Raw genomic sequence first — 17,362 nt, 5'->3', positions numbered from 1 at the left:
TTACTGCTGTGCTCCTGTAGGTCCATCTATACGAATGGATCCAGTGAAACTTTTCAGACATTTGCCTGCCTCTTCCGCACAAAATACCACCCTTCACCAGCACTGCCATCTTGTCCCCATCTCCACAACCTGAAGACTGGAACCTCCAATCTCAGCCTGCAGACAAAAACACTGAGGCCCTATGAAAGTGATGCCTTTCTGAAAGTGATCATATAAATAGGAGGCAGAAAGAAGTAGCACTTCAGTGTAGGTCTTGATGTCAAGATATTTTAACACGCTTACCAGGAGCCTTTGCCAATTGATATAATTCCTCTCAGCACTAAGTTTCATGCCCTTCAAATATCTCAATTTCTAAGATAAAGATCAAACTCAGAAGCTGAGGCTCTCCCTCTCCTGAATCTGTGCTAGCTAATGAGGAAGATATCTGCAGGGGAAGGCTGTGTGTAATATGCTAAATAAGCTGATTCTCTCTTGTGCCTTGGGAATTGGTGACTCAGAGGACATCTGGCTGTGATTAAGCACTTTTGACTGATCTATTCCAAGAAAGTTCTGATCCCATAAGATTCCCTACATTCATGGAAACTTCGCAAAATTCAAATCAAAGAAAAAGACAGGAAATTTTTCTGATATTTTTTTACCTCTCAGGTCATTGATTACAACTGGTTGCTTACAGGACAAGCTGGTCAGGCGAAACTAGGATGAAAAGAACACTTACTTTAGAGTGTGACAACATCAAAAACAAGCTCAAGGCTGAGAAGAACCAACAATGTAAGTCAAAAGAGCAACCATGGGGCCAGACCAGGCTGGAGGCCAGAGGCCAAGGGCAGAGTCCTCCTTGAGAAGCCAGTTCAATTTCCAGCTCCAATGCACAAGACAGCAGTGACTAAACAGTGTCAGGAGTTAAAATAAGCAAAGATGTGTGAGGAGCCTGCATAGGAAAGCAGAGAAAAACCATCTCAAGGTTTCATTTTGTTTTTCTCGAAAGAGTGTGTTGTTGATTTCAGGACTGGGACTGGTTGTCTCAGGCTCTGTGGTTTTCAGATCTTTCTTGATGTGAGAAAACCAGACCTTCCTGTCAGTGCCTCATCAGAGAACAGAGCTCATGAAAGGCCCCGTGGGCATCTGCGGGGGGCCCCATTCTTCCTGGGTACTTTCCAGGGCCCCAACATGTTGTCCCACTATGCAACTGCTTGGGTGCTCCCCATATCTGAAAGGTACTATGTTCCTCATAGCCAAAGTACTCCACAGTGTCTCTCTCTTTCCCTACTCTAGGTTTACAAAAATAACATAGTTAAGACATTATAGTTTATAAATTTTCCCTTATTGGCACCTGTAAATACTTTAATTAACCATGGCTCTTTGATCCTTCTCAAAATGTGTTCATTGGCATTCATCTTTTGATTCTCAAAAGAATTTATTCAAAGAATATTTGTTGAATGCAGTATAAAGTCAGAATCATTTAAACACAGAGTTCAGTTTCATGTTTCCCTGTGTCTTGTAGGAGACTATGTTGTCCTTTTAGTGGACAAAGGCTTTACTTCCTTCTTCTTCCAACCCCCAGTGTAGTGACACAAAGGAACCACTAGTTCATGCACTGACATTAGTAACTTTTTTTTCCAGATAACCTTGAAATGTCACCACACATTTTGCTACAGAAGTTTCCTATGTTTAGTTATTTGAGGAGACAAATCGGCCAGTCTTTATATCAATGCTATGAGGAAGGAAGCAATAAAACTTGCACCTGGATTGAGGATGTCAAGAAGAAACAGGACTCCATCTCCAGGTGCCTCCTCATATTTTGGGATGTCTGTGCACACACTGTGTGTACAAAATTATTGGCAGTTTTTCTTGCTGGGATCCTTGAAATCTTGTCTCACTGACTAAAGGTCTGTGGTGATTTTTCAAAAAGAATCTTAGTAAAAACTCAACCACAATAATACACTCAATAAAAATGTTTCCTATACAATGAAGTAATCCGTTGTGGTTTACAACACAGGCTTTAACTTTACAGCCTTTTAAAGTCACAGGCTTTCACTTCAGAAATACCACTCTCTCCCCCTTCTTCTTTATGAATTCCTCAGTGAGAACACAGAGAAGTGAGAATCTCAATGCATTCTACTTCTAAAGCTCTGGAATGCTATTTTTCTTCATTTGAAAGTTTCCAGCCAACAGGACAAGTCAAACGTTAACAATAGGGATCGTTCTGAGAAATGAGTCATTCAGGAATTCCGTCTAATTCATGTGAACATCATGGTGTGCGTTTACGCAAACCCGGAGGGTGTAGGTAGGTTGCTTGCTGTGGCCCCTTAGTGCAATCAAGAGATTCAGTAAACACCAGATGTGTGAGGCTGCTGCTGGCATGACATAGCAGACTATGTTACAACAAAATTTTTATAAGAAGGACACTCTTATAAAAAGTGTGCTATACTAAATACACAAACATAGTGATTTATCATTATCAAGTATTATGTGGAATGTGTAATTGTATTGTTATGTTTCAGTGCAATAGGTTTGTTTATACCAACCTCACAACAAACACCTGAGAAAGTCATTGTCCCACAGGCAACAGGAATTTTTCAGCTCCATTTTAGTCCTATGAGACCACTGTTCCATATGGCTCACGGTCAGTGGAAAAGTCACTATGTTGCACATACCTGTAGACTTCTTGTGTCTGATTCCTAAATGGACCCTTCTTTTACTGGTGACCCAAATTCTAGTGCCATGAGAAATCTGTCAGTAGCACAAAAGCAAATAATCTCAGAAAGTCCTGATCCTTTATTTTATGAAAACTGTAGGATACGAGCTGGTGCCATTCACAGACTGTGGTGTGGGGGAGGAGAACAGAAAGCCACCAAGAAGCCAAGCCCTCTCTGCAAGTCAGCACTATGCATGGGCCACTATAGGGAGAACCAGACGTAGGCTGGGACACAAGAAGAACCAAGGTCCCTCCACCCTGACCCCATAAGCAACCAGATGATCTGGAGAAATACAGACTACAGTGATAGCTATTGAGGTAACATACAACTTAATGCTTGTAGTGTTTAGTGTTTCACTGGTTTTGCAGGCCTAAAGCCAGTAGTCTGATCATCTATTAAGAGTATAACCATACACAATGTAGCACCCATGGGGGAATCTCCTTCTGAAGGTGGTAGCCACTGTTAATTCCCTATTGTCTTGTTTTGAAGTCCTGTATCATTTTCATTGTTTTGTTTGGTTGGGTTTTATTCTGTTTTGTCTTATTGATTTTATTATATCAGATGACATGGGCAGCTATTTCAAAGTTAACAAGACATTACAGTAGCCATTTTGGATTTACTGTTATCTTATTTTAAAGTCCTTTATTGCATTCATTACTTTGTTTTTATTGGTTCTATTCTTTTCTGCTTTGTTTGATTTTACTATATCTGAAGGCATGGTCAGCTATTCTGAAGACAACAACCACTGTTGATTTCCTATTATCTTGTTTTGAAATTCTGTGTCACTACACTGTTTTGTTTTGATTGGCTTTATTCTGTTTTATTTTGCTTGTTTTTATTCTATGTAAAATAAAAATTTTAAAAAACTATAGGATCCATAGAGGGATTAAGTCCATTTTTCCCTCAAAAACAATTGCCACCAGGCATGGTGGCACATACATGTGATCCCAACACCTGGAAGGCTGAGGCACAAAGACTGATGCAAGTTCGAGGTCAGCTTGGGCTACAAAGTTCAAGACCAGCCTAACTGCATAGTGAAACCCTGTCTCAAAAAGACCCCCCAAAAATATATTTTAGCTCTAAGTTAAAGCCTTTCATGGTGACACAAGAATGGTTTCACATTTTCAAAAATTATTACTTTGAGTAAAACAGACAATGAATAGTATTATGCATTTTATCTTAGCTTATTCAATGACTTTCAAAAATGGTTTAATTTACAGAAAGAAGAATAAAAGTCCTCAAAAGAACCAACCCCCTGCCACTGTTCTCTGTCACCCCAGCACTGTGTCCCCATCATTATAGTGCAGGACAAGTCCTATTTATAGTTATACGATGTGTCAGTTAGTTCGGCTCACTGAAGTTTAAAATGAATTCAGCTGCTCCCTGCTAGAGCCATCTCAAACACTTTGACCAACACCAGTGCCAGCCACCTAGATCATTGAAACTTAGATTCATTACACGATGTAACAGAGGTCAACCCCAGGAAAAGCTAGCAGAAGCCAAATCCTGGCTCATTCTGTCTCACAACTCTGATCACCTGACTTTAAAAACTTAACTCCCTCACATCACTCTTCCCACTTGTCCTGGTAATTGTTTTAAATCTCAAGATTATCCCCTCTTTGCCTGAAAAATCACACAAGAGTATCCAATGATGTAGATTCCAGGTATTCAAGAATTCAGAAAAGAGGCCACAGTGACATGCAAAAAAGTCAAGTCAAATAAGTTGTTGCCAAAGATGGATGGAAACTTTCCAAGCATGCAGTATCTAATGAACAAGATTTGCAGCAAAACATCGTAAATAGATGGAGTTTGTTCCATTTTAGAATTCTCTCAGGATTAGGGTCAAATATGACCTATTGGTTTTTTTAATAATAGTCACACTGAGCTCCCAAGTGGTTTGTATTCCTCTGATTGGTGTTGTTGCAAAGCAAATTTCTCACGTGTTTAACCCCTACTTTTGACTGCCTCTTGCACTTAGCAGACAGATATATAGCTAGATCTCTATACCTAAATATTCAGTAAATGCTCATTAAAATGTAACAGAAATGTACACTGTGTGAAAAAGAAATGTGTAATGAAAGTTGTCTCATTAATTTTAGTAACATCATTCATGCATATATTCAACAAATACATATTAGGTGCCTACCATTTGCCAGTAGGGAACAAGATAAATGCAAGCCCCTGTCCTTGTGGTATTTGTGTTACAGTGATGGAAATAAACAGTAAGTGGTATAAAGAGTCACACTGGACAAGGATAGTGCAAGAAGAAACAGCAGGATGGGGAGCAGGAGTGTGGAAGACTACGATTTAGACAGATAACAATGACAGTGTCCAGAAGAAGTGACTGAGTGAGCCAGGCCAGTATCTGGGTAAAAACAGTGCAAGCCCAGAGATCACCAAGTACCAAGGCTCTGAGAAGTGGCAGACCTGGCAGATTCAGGAACATCAAGAAGTGAAAGTTGAGAGAGAAGCATGAGGAGGACAAAGAAGCAGCAGACCTCAGATGCAGTGGGTAGAAAACAAAATCAAAGAGAGCATTTCATTACATTCTGCAAACTTGAGCTTTTTCTCGAGGAGAAAAGGCAAATGGATGATTACAAAACAAAAATGACATGATAATATTTGTATTTTTAAAGGGTCCTATTGGCTGCTTTGCTGAAAGTAGACCAAAAGCAAAAGAGAGTAGAGGCTGTAAAACCAGCTGAGAAGCCATTTCCATAATCCAATCAAGAGACAATAGTAGATTGCACCAGCCTGTAGAATGGAGGTGGTAGCGAATGGTAGAGTTACAGATTCACTTGAAAGGCTAACAACCCTCACTGTAACTCTAACTCTAGTTTTCCAAACCCCTGGATGGAGGTCTGGCTTTCAATGGGCTGAAGTAACGAGCAGCCACACCCAGAGCATGTCATCTATGAATGCTGCAGGTAAATAGTTTGACATCTCAGTTGCAGAATGACTGGACAGGGAAGGTAAAGATTTTGTCAAGAGTGACTGGAGGAATAGAGTTGTTACACATGAAAGCAAAGCGACCATGAAAACAGTGAGCATGTCAGCATCAGGGACAGAGAAGACAGGAAGTTCAGTTTTGACTGTGATTAAGTCTGTAAAACAAAAGACTCCCTTTTGGATATGTTAAAGAGAGAGAAAGAGAGACAAAAACAGACCAGAGAGTCTACCTGAAAATAAGATCACTTAGGTCTTGCTCCTTAGAAGCAAAGCTTGAAATGGAGTTTTTTATGCGAGTAATTTGTTAAGGAATCAATTTTAGGAGAAAACTGTAGGCAAGTGAGAAATATAGTCATGGGTCAGGGAATTAGATGTGTGCATAATCATTTCCTAATTAGTATGTACTCTCTTTGATGCCACAGACACCCAAAGCAAAGAAGCTGGATTATTATCAGCCTGGATCGGACAGTCATCAGCAAAGAGCCACCACAAAGAAAGGGATGCAACAATCTCCTAGACTTCTTCTGGGGCAGTGACTCCCTTCAGCTAAAGGCCAATCCTTGGGAACAGAGAGCAGCAGGTGGCCATGAAGACATTGGTTCTGTAGCATGAGAAAAAGGAAGGTGCACCGAGAGTCATCCACCCCTTGCACCTCTGAGATGTTCCTGATTAGCTCACGTTTACTCCATCCGTTCTTAGTTTCTCCAGAATTCTAGTTCATTGAAATTCCTGGAGAAATTTACTAGGAGAGGTTTAATGAAGCGAACTCCATAGAACTTTCACTGCTACAGCTGATCATGAGACCAGAATCATTAGTATACATCATTAACCTTTTTATCACTCACTCCAGATTTGTTTTACATTTAGCTAGCACTGAGTGCTGGTGAGGTAGCTTTTCGCAGAAGGGTCCCAGACCTTCATGCCTGAGAGACATAAATGCTGATAGCCAAACTCTTATAAGCAATGTAAACTGTTCTTGCCCATTTATAGTAGGTCCATGAAAGTGCCAAGAGATGTCCCAGCAGTCACAGGAATGCTTCACCTATTCCTCCCTACCCCTGTCTTCACATGGTGACCATGATCAATTACCGCTACAACCCCTTTCCTTAAAAGCCTCCTAGTCTTGGAGCTAGAATATAAATGACAAGGTGGCAGCTGTAATGTTAGTAGGACTTTTCTTATATTCCTTTTTGTAAGTGTTCCTGGCTCTGGAGACCAAGACCTGTGCGCCTGTAGAATCTAAATTGACTGGGAACACAAATTTCCCAAGTGGTTCCTACTTGGACCTCCACCTCTAGCTTCCTCATCTGTAATTCCTTGTGTTAAACACATTGCATAAAAGTAATGGCATCAGCAGATTCCGTATTTGGAAAACAGCAACACACCCTGACGAAAGCTCACCTCATAGTAGGTGGCACAGCTGCATGTTGTAAAGGGCACTTCAGGGCTTTCTGGTTGGTAGCCTCCAGGTGGTACGGGTGTGACTCTAAGTACAGGAGGATGTAGCAGAGAGAAAATGATGGGTGTGTGGCTTGAAATATTCAGCTAAGGATACACATAAAACACCAGGGAGCTGCTATGGCTGTAGCTTAAAAATAAATCTCTCCTCACCTGAGACTTTAACGCTGAGATTTCTGAGAGACAAACCACGAATCTATCATGTGGGTAGCCGACTTACAATACCACATCAACTGAAAACCTTTATAAAGGTCTCTTGAAAAAGGGTATCAATCGGGAAATCAAGGAGCAGAGAAAACTGCAGTGTAGACATATGGGTAGCTCCCAGTAAAGCTAGACACATGAACCCTGAATTCTGCCACATCTTCTTTACCAGTAGAGATAGCTCTCCTTGCCTTGTTCGAGACTGATTGCTTCTTGTCTGCAGAACCTGTAAGAGAATCATTTCAAGTAATTTCCTTATAAGACACTGCTGATCCTCCTAATGACCTTCCTCCACCTCTCGTGTTGCTTTTGGACATGTAACCTAACTCAAGTCCCAGCAGGTTCAAGAGGGTGAGGCACAAACTGTGACCCATGAGGAAGTGAGCTACACCCCAAAATCTCAGAGAAGATTGCTGAATCAAAGTGTGTGTACATTAGTAAGTTTGATATTGTCAAGTTACCCTGCATATGTACTGTACTGTTTTACACTCTCACCAGTGATGTGTCCCCAATAGCTTGGTCAAAGAGCGTATATCCAAACTTTAGAGATTTTGCCAAATGGATATTTTAAGAATATTTCAATACTCACCTCAGAAACACATGTACTAAAAAATGATATTTTAGCATAATTTTAGTTTGCATTTCCCTTATTATAAGTTAGTTATGATTCCTTTGTTTAAGAAGCCCCTTATATTTTTCTATGAATCACATACTCTTATTATTTGAGTTTTCTCTGTTTAGTTTTGTTGATTTTTTTTCTACTGTTTTTAAAATCTCTTTATACATTGAAGATTAAATTTCTGTTATATAAGGCACTGCAGGTACTTGTTTTGCTAGCTGGTATTTTTGTTGTTGCTTTGTTTTGTTGTTGTAGCTTTCTTTTTTTAAAAAAAAAGTCCAAAGTTTCCACTTTAATAGTGAAGGGAAGTAATATAGGAACACCATAATTGAAGAAGGATAATCAACTTTTTTTTTTTTTTTTTGTCTTTTTGAGACAGGGTCTCACTATGCAGTTCAGGCTGGCCTTGAGCTCATTTTGTAGCCTAGTCTAGTCTGGAACTCGCAAGGATCCTCCTGCCTCTGCCTCCCAAGTGCTGGGATTACATGCATGAGCCACCACACCTGGCTCAGTCAACTTTTTTTTGAGACAGGATCTTGCTATGTAATGCTGAGATTACATAACTGAGATTACAGACTTGCACTACCATGCCTGGCTATAATCAACTTTTATTATTAAATTTTGAAAGTAGTAAAATACAACAGAACAAAGCCAATTGAGACAATGCAGTGAAACTGGTACAGACCGTCACAGCAGGTCACCAGGATAACAGTAATATGTACCATAGTATATCTCATTATCTTTACAATAGTTGTCCTTTCAATCAGGTATAGTAAAATCAATCCAGAATATTATAGAATTTATCAAAACAGAGTATTGAATAGAGCAATACAATTAATCAGAACAAAGCAAAACAATGATAACAATATCTGCCTTCAAAGAGACGGCAGAAGAAAATGCCCCATATTTGCTGTATTGCATATGGTCAACCTCCCAAGAGGTTGCTGACCTCTGGCTCCCATTTGCTAATGGTGGTGGTGGTGGGCGGGGGGATGTTTGATTCTCCGTGCTCTGGTAGGTTCATGGCTGCTTGCCAGGAAGGCGAATGGGTTGCTTTCTTTCCCAGCGCCCTAAATTCCAACGTGGTGGGATCTCGGGAGATGCTGGCTGGTTCTCTCCCTGTGGTGCCCGCTGCTTGGTGAAGCCATGGCTTGTAACTTGTCTGTAAATTTTTGTCATGCAGAACTTTTTAACTTCTACCAATTTGTTGGTTGGATTTTAAATATTTCTATACTCCACGATTTGAAAGAATCCACATTTTTCTACTTTTTCCTACCAATTATGTTTCATAAACCTGGAGTTTACTCTGGTTTATAATTTGAGGTACGGTGACATTTTTTCAGCTAGTTACTCTTCTATCTCACTATCAGTTACCAAATTTTCCTCTGATTTGAGATATTACTTTTATCTGAACTGAATTTATACTACATGATCATTTGTATGTGGTCTACTGTGTGAATTATCTATTCTGAGTATAAATTCACACATATTTTAAAATTACTGAGATTTACTGGCATGGTGTCACATGCATGTAATCCTGGCTACTCCAGTGGCTCAGTCAGGAGGATCGCAAGTTCAAGTCCCATGTGAGCAATCTAGTGAGATCGTGTCTCAAAATTAAAAATAAAATAAAGGGCTGGCAGATCATGGTAGTACAAACCTATAATCCCAGCACTTGGGAGGCTGAGGTTAAAGGATCACCACAAATTTGAAGCTGGGCTACATAGTGAGTTCAAGGACAGCCTGAGCTACATATCCAGACCCTGTCTCCAAAAACGTAAAAACTAAAAATAAAAAGAACTAAATATGTATCAGAGTATATGTAGTAGTATACCCTTGAGTTCTAGTATTGCAAAAAAATGAAGCTCTCATGCTTTCTTTCTTTTTTCTTTCTTTCTTTCTCTCTTCCTTCCTTGATTCAGTTTCTACAGTTTTGTATTTCTAGATGAACGTCTTCTCTGTAGAAAGTGTGTTTTTGCTAGCTTTTTCTTAATTCTGCCCTCATGGGGCTCTTACCCCTCTTCATAATTATTTTCACTGTATTTCTTGACTGTACCTGATCTTTTCTGTGACTGCAGGGATTTCACATAACATAACATTTGTAACTTGCCTATCTCTTAGCTTACTGAAAATAAAGTTTTCAGAATCTCTTTTGACTTTCTTGTTGCTCTTATGTGATAACCAGGGAGAGACGGAAAATTATTTAAAAAGCTCTACTTATAGCAGAAACCCTATTGTTGTTTTAATTTATGTTTTTCCCATAAAAGTTGAAGATCAGTTTATTTTCACATATTTACTTGGTTTTTGTTCTCTTTCTATGTGAATTATCTATTTTTTATCATGTAACCATCATCTATTATTTTGCTTATATTTTTTATTGGTTAGAAAGAGCTGTTTGTATTTTAGAAACATGAGTTATTATCTTTTAAAAATAGAAGTATTTTATGACTCTGTTGCACGTCAACTTAAAATTGAAAAGGAAAAATTTTTAAAATAAAAATAAATATTTAAAAGGGACCAAGGGTTTAGCTTAGCAGCATAAATACCTGCCCAGGCAAGCACGAGGTCATGAGTTCAATCCCTAGTACCAAAAATAATAATAATGAAAATTAGGGGCTAGGGGTTTAGCTCAGCAGCATAAGCGCCTGCCTTGTAAGCAGGCAGTCCTGAGTTCGATCCCCGGTACCGATAAAAAGGAAAAAGACAAATAATAATAATAATAATAATAATAATAATGAAAATTTAAAAATAAAATAAAATAACTGAAAAGGATTCAGTGGTCCCTAAATGTATGCTATCACTTTGTTTTAAAAAAAAAAAAAAAGGAACCATTTTTAATTCTTTTTGAGGTCAAACTTACTACTTATTTTCCCTAAAATATGATATTCTTAGTCATGTTTAAGGATACCTAAAACACAGAGGGCCCCTGTTTCTGGGAGCTAAAGGATATGTGTGCACCCTGAAATGGCATCCAAAAAGTTGGTCTGGGCATATAAAATATTTTATTCAAAGTCTACTTTATGAGATAAAATGTAGTACAAATTGAATCTTTTTATAAAAATTTAAAAGGCTTTGGGGCTGGGGATTTAGCTCAGTGGCATAAGCGCCTGCCTAACAAGTGCAAGGTTGTGAGTTCAATCCCCAGTACCGCAAAAAAAATAAATAAATAAATAAATAAATAAATAAATAAGAAAAAAAAATTTAAAAGGCTTTGAAAAGCTAAATAATTTTTAAATTAAATATTAGTCAGGCCTGGCGTGTAACTCAATGGTAGAGAAAACACTTGTCTGACATGCACAGTACCACAAAAAAAATGTTAAAGATCATCTGTCTGCAATTTATGACAAAATTTTGTCTCTAATTTCATTTTTGTTTTTCCATTTGTAGTACCCCTGTACTCCAACATTATTAAATGGTCATCTTTCCCCCAGGGAATAAAAAGATTTATTTATCTTATATTCTTTCATATAACTATTATCTAGATTTTTTTTGTTGATGTAGCTTATTTATACCTTCATTATCGTATTATCAACATAAACACCACACTGTTTTACATACTGGCACTAAATTATCTCCGTTCTATCACTACCAGCCATGACCTCATTTAACCTAAACTCAGTTTCAAGAATTAAACATATGGAAAATCTAAGTTAAGCAGTATCTTTACTCCACACTTCACACAAAACAGACATTAAATATCAATACCATAATACATGATGGAATTGGATCTGGGCAAAAATTAGTGATACTAAGAAGTTACTTGGTGTTTTAAAAACACAACAAAACTTATCTTTTATTTATTTGTTTGTTTGTTTGTTTTTATGTATGTATGTATTTGTATGCTCAAGCTCCAAGGCAACTGGTCCCTGTGTGGAAGTTATTCAGATTCTGGAAAATGTCCTTTCCCCTGGGCTGATGATGCAAAGACAGGAAGGAACAAAGAGTAGCTTATGAAGGGAGTTTCAGAAAAGGAGACTAGGTCAAACAAAAAGAGCTAGCCTCTCTTATAGATCCCACTGGAAGGACCTAATAGCCTGCTGTTCCCAGTTGCTTAGCAACAGCCAAATGCATAAAAACGAAGGACACCAAACACATCACAACATTGGGCCATCACTCTTATTCCTACATTTATTATTTCCATGTTGCACCAAAGTTAAATAGAAGATGAATGTGTTTGACTTCCAAAAAGTAAGCTGACCACATAGTGAAGGCATAAAAACAGAGTAGGTATCTCAGAAAGGAATATACAGACACAGATATACATGCCTACAGCTGAATTCCAAGGGCAATAGAGTCCTTCCATTTAATGTAGCAAGTACTTGTACGTGCTGCAGAGACTGTGTGCAAGAGTATGAGCCAGCCCATATCCTTGGGAAATTAATCATTTCCTAAGGAGGAGGCACATTTGCAAATAACTGCAACAAAAGGCAAAATTCAGGTCACAACTGAGGAAACACGTCTTATATTTCCTTAAACATGGAGAACATTAAAGTTCAGTGATCATTCCAAAAAAGGCTGCAGTGAAGAGGTACATGTGAATTAACCTTTAAAAGTTAAACACACAAAAAAGAAAGGTACATCTAGTGATAAGAGACTTTTGAAAGGTACATGTAGGGATAAGAGAGTATTTTTCAGAATGTCAAAGAAACATCACACATGCTCATAACAAGAAAATCCAAATTCACTGAAACATACGCCTGTACTAGAATGGAAACAGGAAAATATAAAGCTGTTGCCAGACTGTAGAGGTTTTTGGATGCCAAGACTTTTTCATTCAATTTGGCACTGAGATACAAATAAGCATAACTGAAATAATCAGACTTATACCTTTAGAAGATCGCCCTGGTAACAGTCATTGTCTTAGTGCATTTTGTGCTCCTTGTATAAAATAACTGAGGCTGGACATTTATAAAGAGTTCATTTATCTTGTAAATTGGGTGGCTGGAAAATTCAAACAGCGTGGCATCATGTCTGGCAAGGGCCTTTGATTCAGGGTAGAAAACCAGAAAGGAAAATGTTCACATGAGGTAGGACCAAGCACTTGCAGCGGCCTCATTTTGTAACTATCGGCTCTCACAAAAGCTAATCCAATACTGTGAGAATTACATTAATCTTTTCCAAACTCAAGGAGATTCCTGAACCTCATCACCTTCCTCTCTGCTCCACTTGTTAGAGCTCCATCTCCTCACAACACCATTGCAACAAGGACCAAGCACATGAATTTTAAAGAAACAAACCATTTCCAAGCTATAGCAGTAATTCTGACTGGGATGGGAGAAACCTCATAGAGGAAGTGGTGATGAAGAAAGGTAAATAAGTCAGCTGGGGAAAGAAGCTCATCTCTGCTAAAACAAGTTCTACAGAGAAAGAAGAGGACACACGATGGAGATACTGCAGAAGTAGAACGTGAAAGTGGGTGTCATGGTTTATGTCAGTGGCCCCCAGGCCTCATACAACTATGGACTCAACCAAATCTAGGGTTTGTGATTGGTTCCTTGTCTAGTGCTCAAATTGGTAGTGTGAGTGCTACGCCCACCCAGAGGTGGAGCCAGCATATGGTGTAATGGTGGGAAGAAGATATTTCTCTGGGTTTGCACCTTGCTGTTTGCTGTGGTCATGAACGGTGGCCCCGCCATGCCACACTGCCTTGGAGCCAGCTGAGTATGGACTGAAACCTCCAAAATGATAAGAAACAAACCTCTCTTCCCTAATTTTGGATGTCAGGTATTTTGTCTCAACAATGAGTAAAGAGTAACTAAGATAGTGGGTTATTGAGTAGTGACTAGGGCTCACCTGACAGTGAAAAGGAAAAATCAACTCTGTCATAAACCTGACTTAATCCATATAAGTAATAGAAAGAAAGGTCCAAATGAACAGTGGAGGAGTCTAACACAGATACAGAGAAAAGAAGGGGAAGTACAAGAGAAAAAAGAGGGAAAAGAGGAGAAGGAGCAAATGAAGTAAGTTCTGAACTTGCTAAGTGCTCAAGATACAATCAGGTAATAATGTCAAGTAAGTGGAACAAAACGTAAGTATAGAGTTTGTAGGAAGATCTGGGATTTGGTAATTATCTACATGGAGGAAATAACTGAAGCTATGTGAGCAGATGCAAACACAGGAACAGATTTGGATATATTCTCAAAGGAAGAAGAGCACTGGCTCTAGGATAAACAGGGCACAAGAGTGCGTAGGTAATGATGGAACACAGAGAGCGGCTGGAACAGGAGAATCCAGTGTAGAACACCTGAAGCCACAACAAGAACTACTTTCAGGATGACATGGGAATGGGCAGCCACTGGTGATTTTTATAAAAATCTTCTACACAGATTGAACAGAACTTTTATAAATGTATATTTTTGTCATTTTTAAGAAATTGTCAGGCAAATGTTGCAAATATACAGGAGCAGGAAGGCTGGTACAAAGCATATTTAATGCATGGAAAACCCCACCTGTCCCTGTAGAAACACATTTCGGCAGAACAGGGAGCAGAGCAGGATGACAGGGAGCCACAGAAGGACTCTGCAAGGGACAGGTCTGTGCATGGGTCTGTGAGGGGGAAGCACTTTTCTTTTTTCAAGAAAAAGATTTAGAAAAATATTTGCTGAAAGAGGAAAAGGCAATAACAAGGGGAAGATTGAAGCTGCATGTAGAGGAGGAGGGAACTCTCAGGTGAGTTGAGGGGATGGGAAAGAGATGGGAGAAGTGGGCTAGGAGCACAGGACAGAGCCTCGAAAACCAAAGGCAGGGATCTGCCTTCCACTGAAGAGGAGTGGCAGAGGTGGTAACCAATAGAAAATGAAGCTGAGGTACATTAAAAGGCTAAGAGAGGGAAGTTGAGGCACTCATTCTTGATGGCTCAAGGGATAACTGAGTTTAAGAAAGGCTTCAGAAAAGCTATGAAAAGCAGAAAAGCAGTCTACACTCTAGGGGAGACTTTTATTCTTAAATCTTTAAATTCAGATAAAGATAGATGAATCTATCCATATCAAACATGTCAGTGGGTCCCAATATCAACAAAGAAGTTACATCTGAGCTTACAAACTTTAACATTTATAAAACAGACTAGCAATCTAGACCAGTATAGAGCACTTCAAAAATATATAAATGCTAGATTCTGTATAAATTGCTGACTCTCAGAAGAATGACTCCCAGATGTCATCTGAGAATATATACATTCAAGACTGCATGTCCTGCAGCATGTGTGAAAATTACACAGTGCTCTGTGTACAAGACTGGGGCACCAGATACTCATGAAATCAGTGGGAGAAAGATCTTCGCCATAGCAGATGCCAGGAACACTATGAAGCAGTGAAAAAGGAAATATGGTCCTCAGGCTGCAGCCCAAGGCACATGAAAGCTCCAAAACCATCTCCAGTCTGATTCAGCACCCAAAATATTGTACAGTTGTCCAGATCTTTGCATCCAGGGCCCAGGAGAGGTTTAAACACAAAAGAATCAAGTACAGGGAAAGCAAAAGTTCTCCGGTCCCTGGAACACCTCAAGTCCCGCAGGAAACAAGGAGCATAGCAGTGACACCAGTTCATGTATCAGGACCATAGGTCTCACGTGGAATTCCATTCCGTTGAAGTTGTTTTTATAGTCTTTAAATGTAGCAAAAGGGAGAACGCATTACATGCAGCAGAGAAAGCAGCTCTGTCCTGCGGCACCCACGACGTGGAGATTCTTCTTCAGTTGCAGCTCAGGAGACCTCACATCTTGGGGAGCAGCTTCGCTCCACAGTGGCTCTCAGCTTGGGGTTATTGAGCAGCAGAAAGAGGGAGTGGACAGCCATGCACAAATGAGACACTATGTTCCACACCCAGCTTTTAGCCTCGTGAAGTGGAAATCTGCTACCATTATTAAGTATCAGAACCAGAAAACTAGAGGTGAAGAGGAGGGCAAAAAAGATGATACTGAGGAGAGCTCTGACGTGGGCCTGAACAGGGGCATCTTGAAATCCCGAGAGGGTCAACAGGGTCTTCTTCATGTGTCTTCCCAGGGATATGAGGAGAATGACAATGAAAACAAGAAAGATTCCAAACGGGATTGAAAAAACAGAGATTTTTAGAAAGAAGAAGTAGGAGTTTTCAAATGACCTCATGCTATCCCCGGTAGCATTCCAATATTGGCACTTGTCCCTGAGATAGTGCTGATATAGTACATGATTGCCTGTGAAGAATAGGATGGTGGTGAAGCCAGAGAAACCCACAGAGCTAAGGAGGATCCACGGTACCCACCTAGAAACCTTGCCCTTTAGCCACAGGAAGACAGGATGGGTGAAGTTTGCAATTTTGACACAATAAAAGAAACTGAGCCCAGTGCAACACCATATGGTGGCAGTGTTCAGGAAATCCCACAACAAGCTTAGGAACTGCATGACAGGGTCATACAGGAAAGCCATTGGATACAGAAAAAAATAAGTACTCTTACCTATCATTACCCACTGAAGGCAGAAGCGAGAGGCCCCTAGGCTGACCAATAACTTATTATAAGGCGACAGTGTTCTCCGTTGCAACCATTCCGTGCCCAGTGCTACAATGATAAAACCGTTGCTTATCACAGTTGTCAGGCACAAAAGCAATACAATGAGAATGAGAGTGAGGACTTTCTTGTCAACCACCAGATGTCCTGAAGCCATGTGATCTCCATTCATTTCTGCTGAGCACAAGGTGGGATTCAAGATTTCAAGGACCATTCTTGATGGGCTGCTCTGGAAGGTCCTGTATGATGTTTGTCTCTCCAATGGCCCCAAGTACAGGTCTAAACCGGTGGAGGGAATGTTGGCTGTCAGAGAGAGGAAAAGAGGTCTCTTCTCTTCTGAATGGATGCAAATATTGTTAAAGCTAAGTTTCCAAAGCTCCCCACCTGCTTGTGAATTTGCCTGCTCTCCTGCCTATTCCCTATTCATTGTCACCCAGGGTATGGATAATATATCATGTCCTGCGTGTAGTATCCCTTACATAAAAGGATCTACTTCCCTAAGCTGACACCTAAGACAGGGCCACACACCTGGGTCAACTCAGAAATGAAATTCATTCTTTCTGCTGAGTCAAAGCTGAGATCCATGAAGGACAGCAAGAAATGATTTTGTTCCAGGTATCGGTTCTAGTGCTCTGTGGTGCTTAGTTCTCACAGTGGCCCTAGGAAGTACACACTATGAGAATGCCCCTTTCACAGAGAAACAAAGAGAAAAATGGCAAAACCTGAAGGAGGTTAACTCCAATTCTATTCCTGGAGGGTCCATCATCAAAAACAGACCATAAATACAATTCTATATAATGAAGCAGACAAATTTTTTCCAAAATTTTTAGAGTATCTTTTAATAGTGACCTTTAAAGTGGTGTCATACAGAGAAACTCCACCAAGACAGTTGTTAGACCCAGAGGAGATGGCAGAGAAAGTCCCAGCCTAAGAGTCAACCAGGCTTCAGTGTAAT

General features: G+C 39.7%; 1 protein-coding gene across 1 annotated transcript; it reads right to left on the bottom strand.

Annotated features, from left to right (window-relative positions):
* Nucleotides 1-15,625: 15,625 nt before the first annotated feature.
* Nucleotides 15,626-16,579, bottom strand: Tas2r60 (taste 2 receptor member 60). The gene has a single exon (XM_023567406.1). The coding sequence runs from the start codon at nucleotides 16,577-16,579 to the stop codon at nucleotides 15,626-15,628; it is 954 nt and encodes a 317-aa protein (XP_023423174.1).
* Nucleotides 16,580-17,362: the final 783 nt, after the last annotated feature.

The sequence above is a fragment of the Cavia porcellus genome, unplaced genomic scaffold (genome assembly GCF_034190915.1).
Source record: "Cavia porcellus strain 051 isolate PalLab524CR breed Dunkin Hartley unplaced genomic scaffold, mCavPor4.1 scaffold_6, whole genome shotgun sequence".
NCBI lineage: Eukaryota > Metazoa > Chordata > Mammalia > Rodentia > Caviidae > Cavia > Cavia porcellus.
This window is presented reverse-complemented; position numbering and strand designations above follow the sequence as displayed.

Bases quoted from the DNA above. Each gene is read 5' to 3' on its own strand.
- Tas2r60 (XM_023567406.1), bottom strand. From the start codon at position 16,579: ATGAATGGAGATCACATGGCTTCAGGACATCTGGTGGTTGACAAGAAA.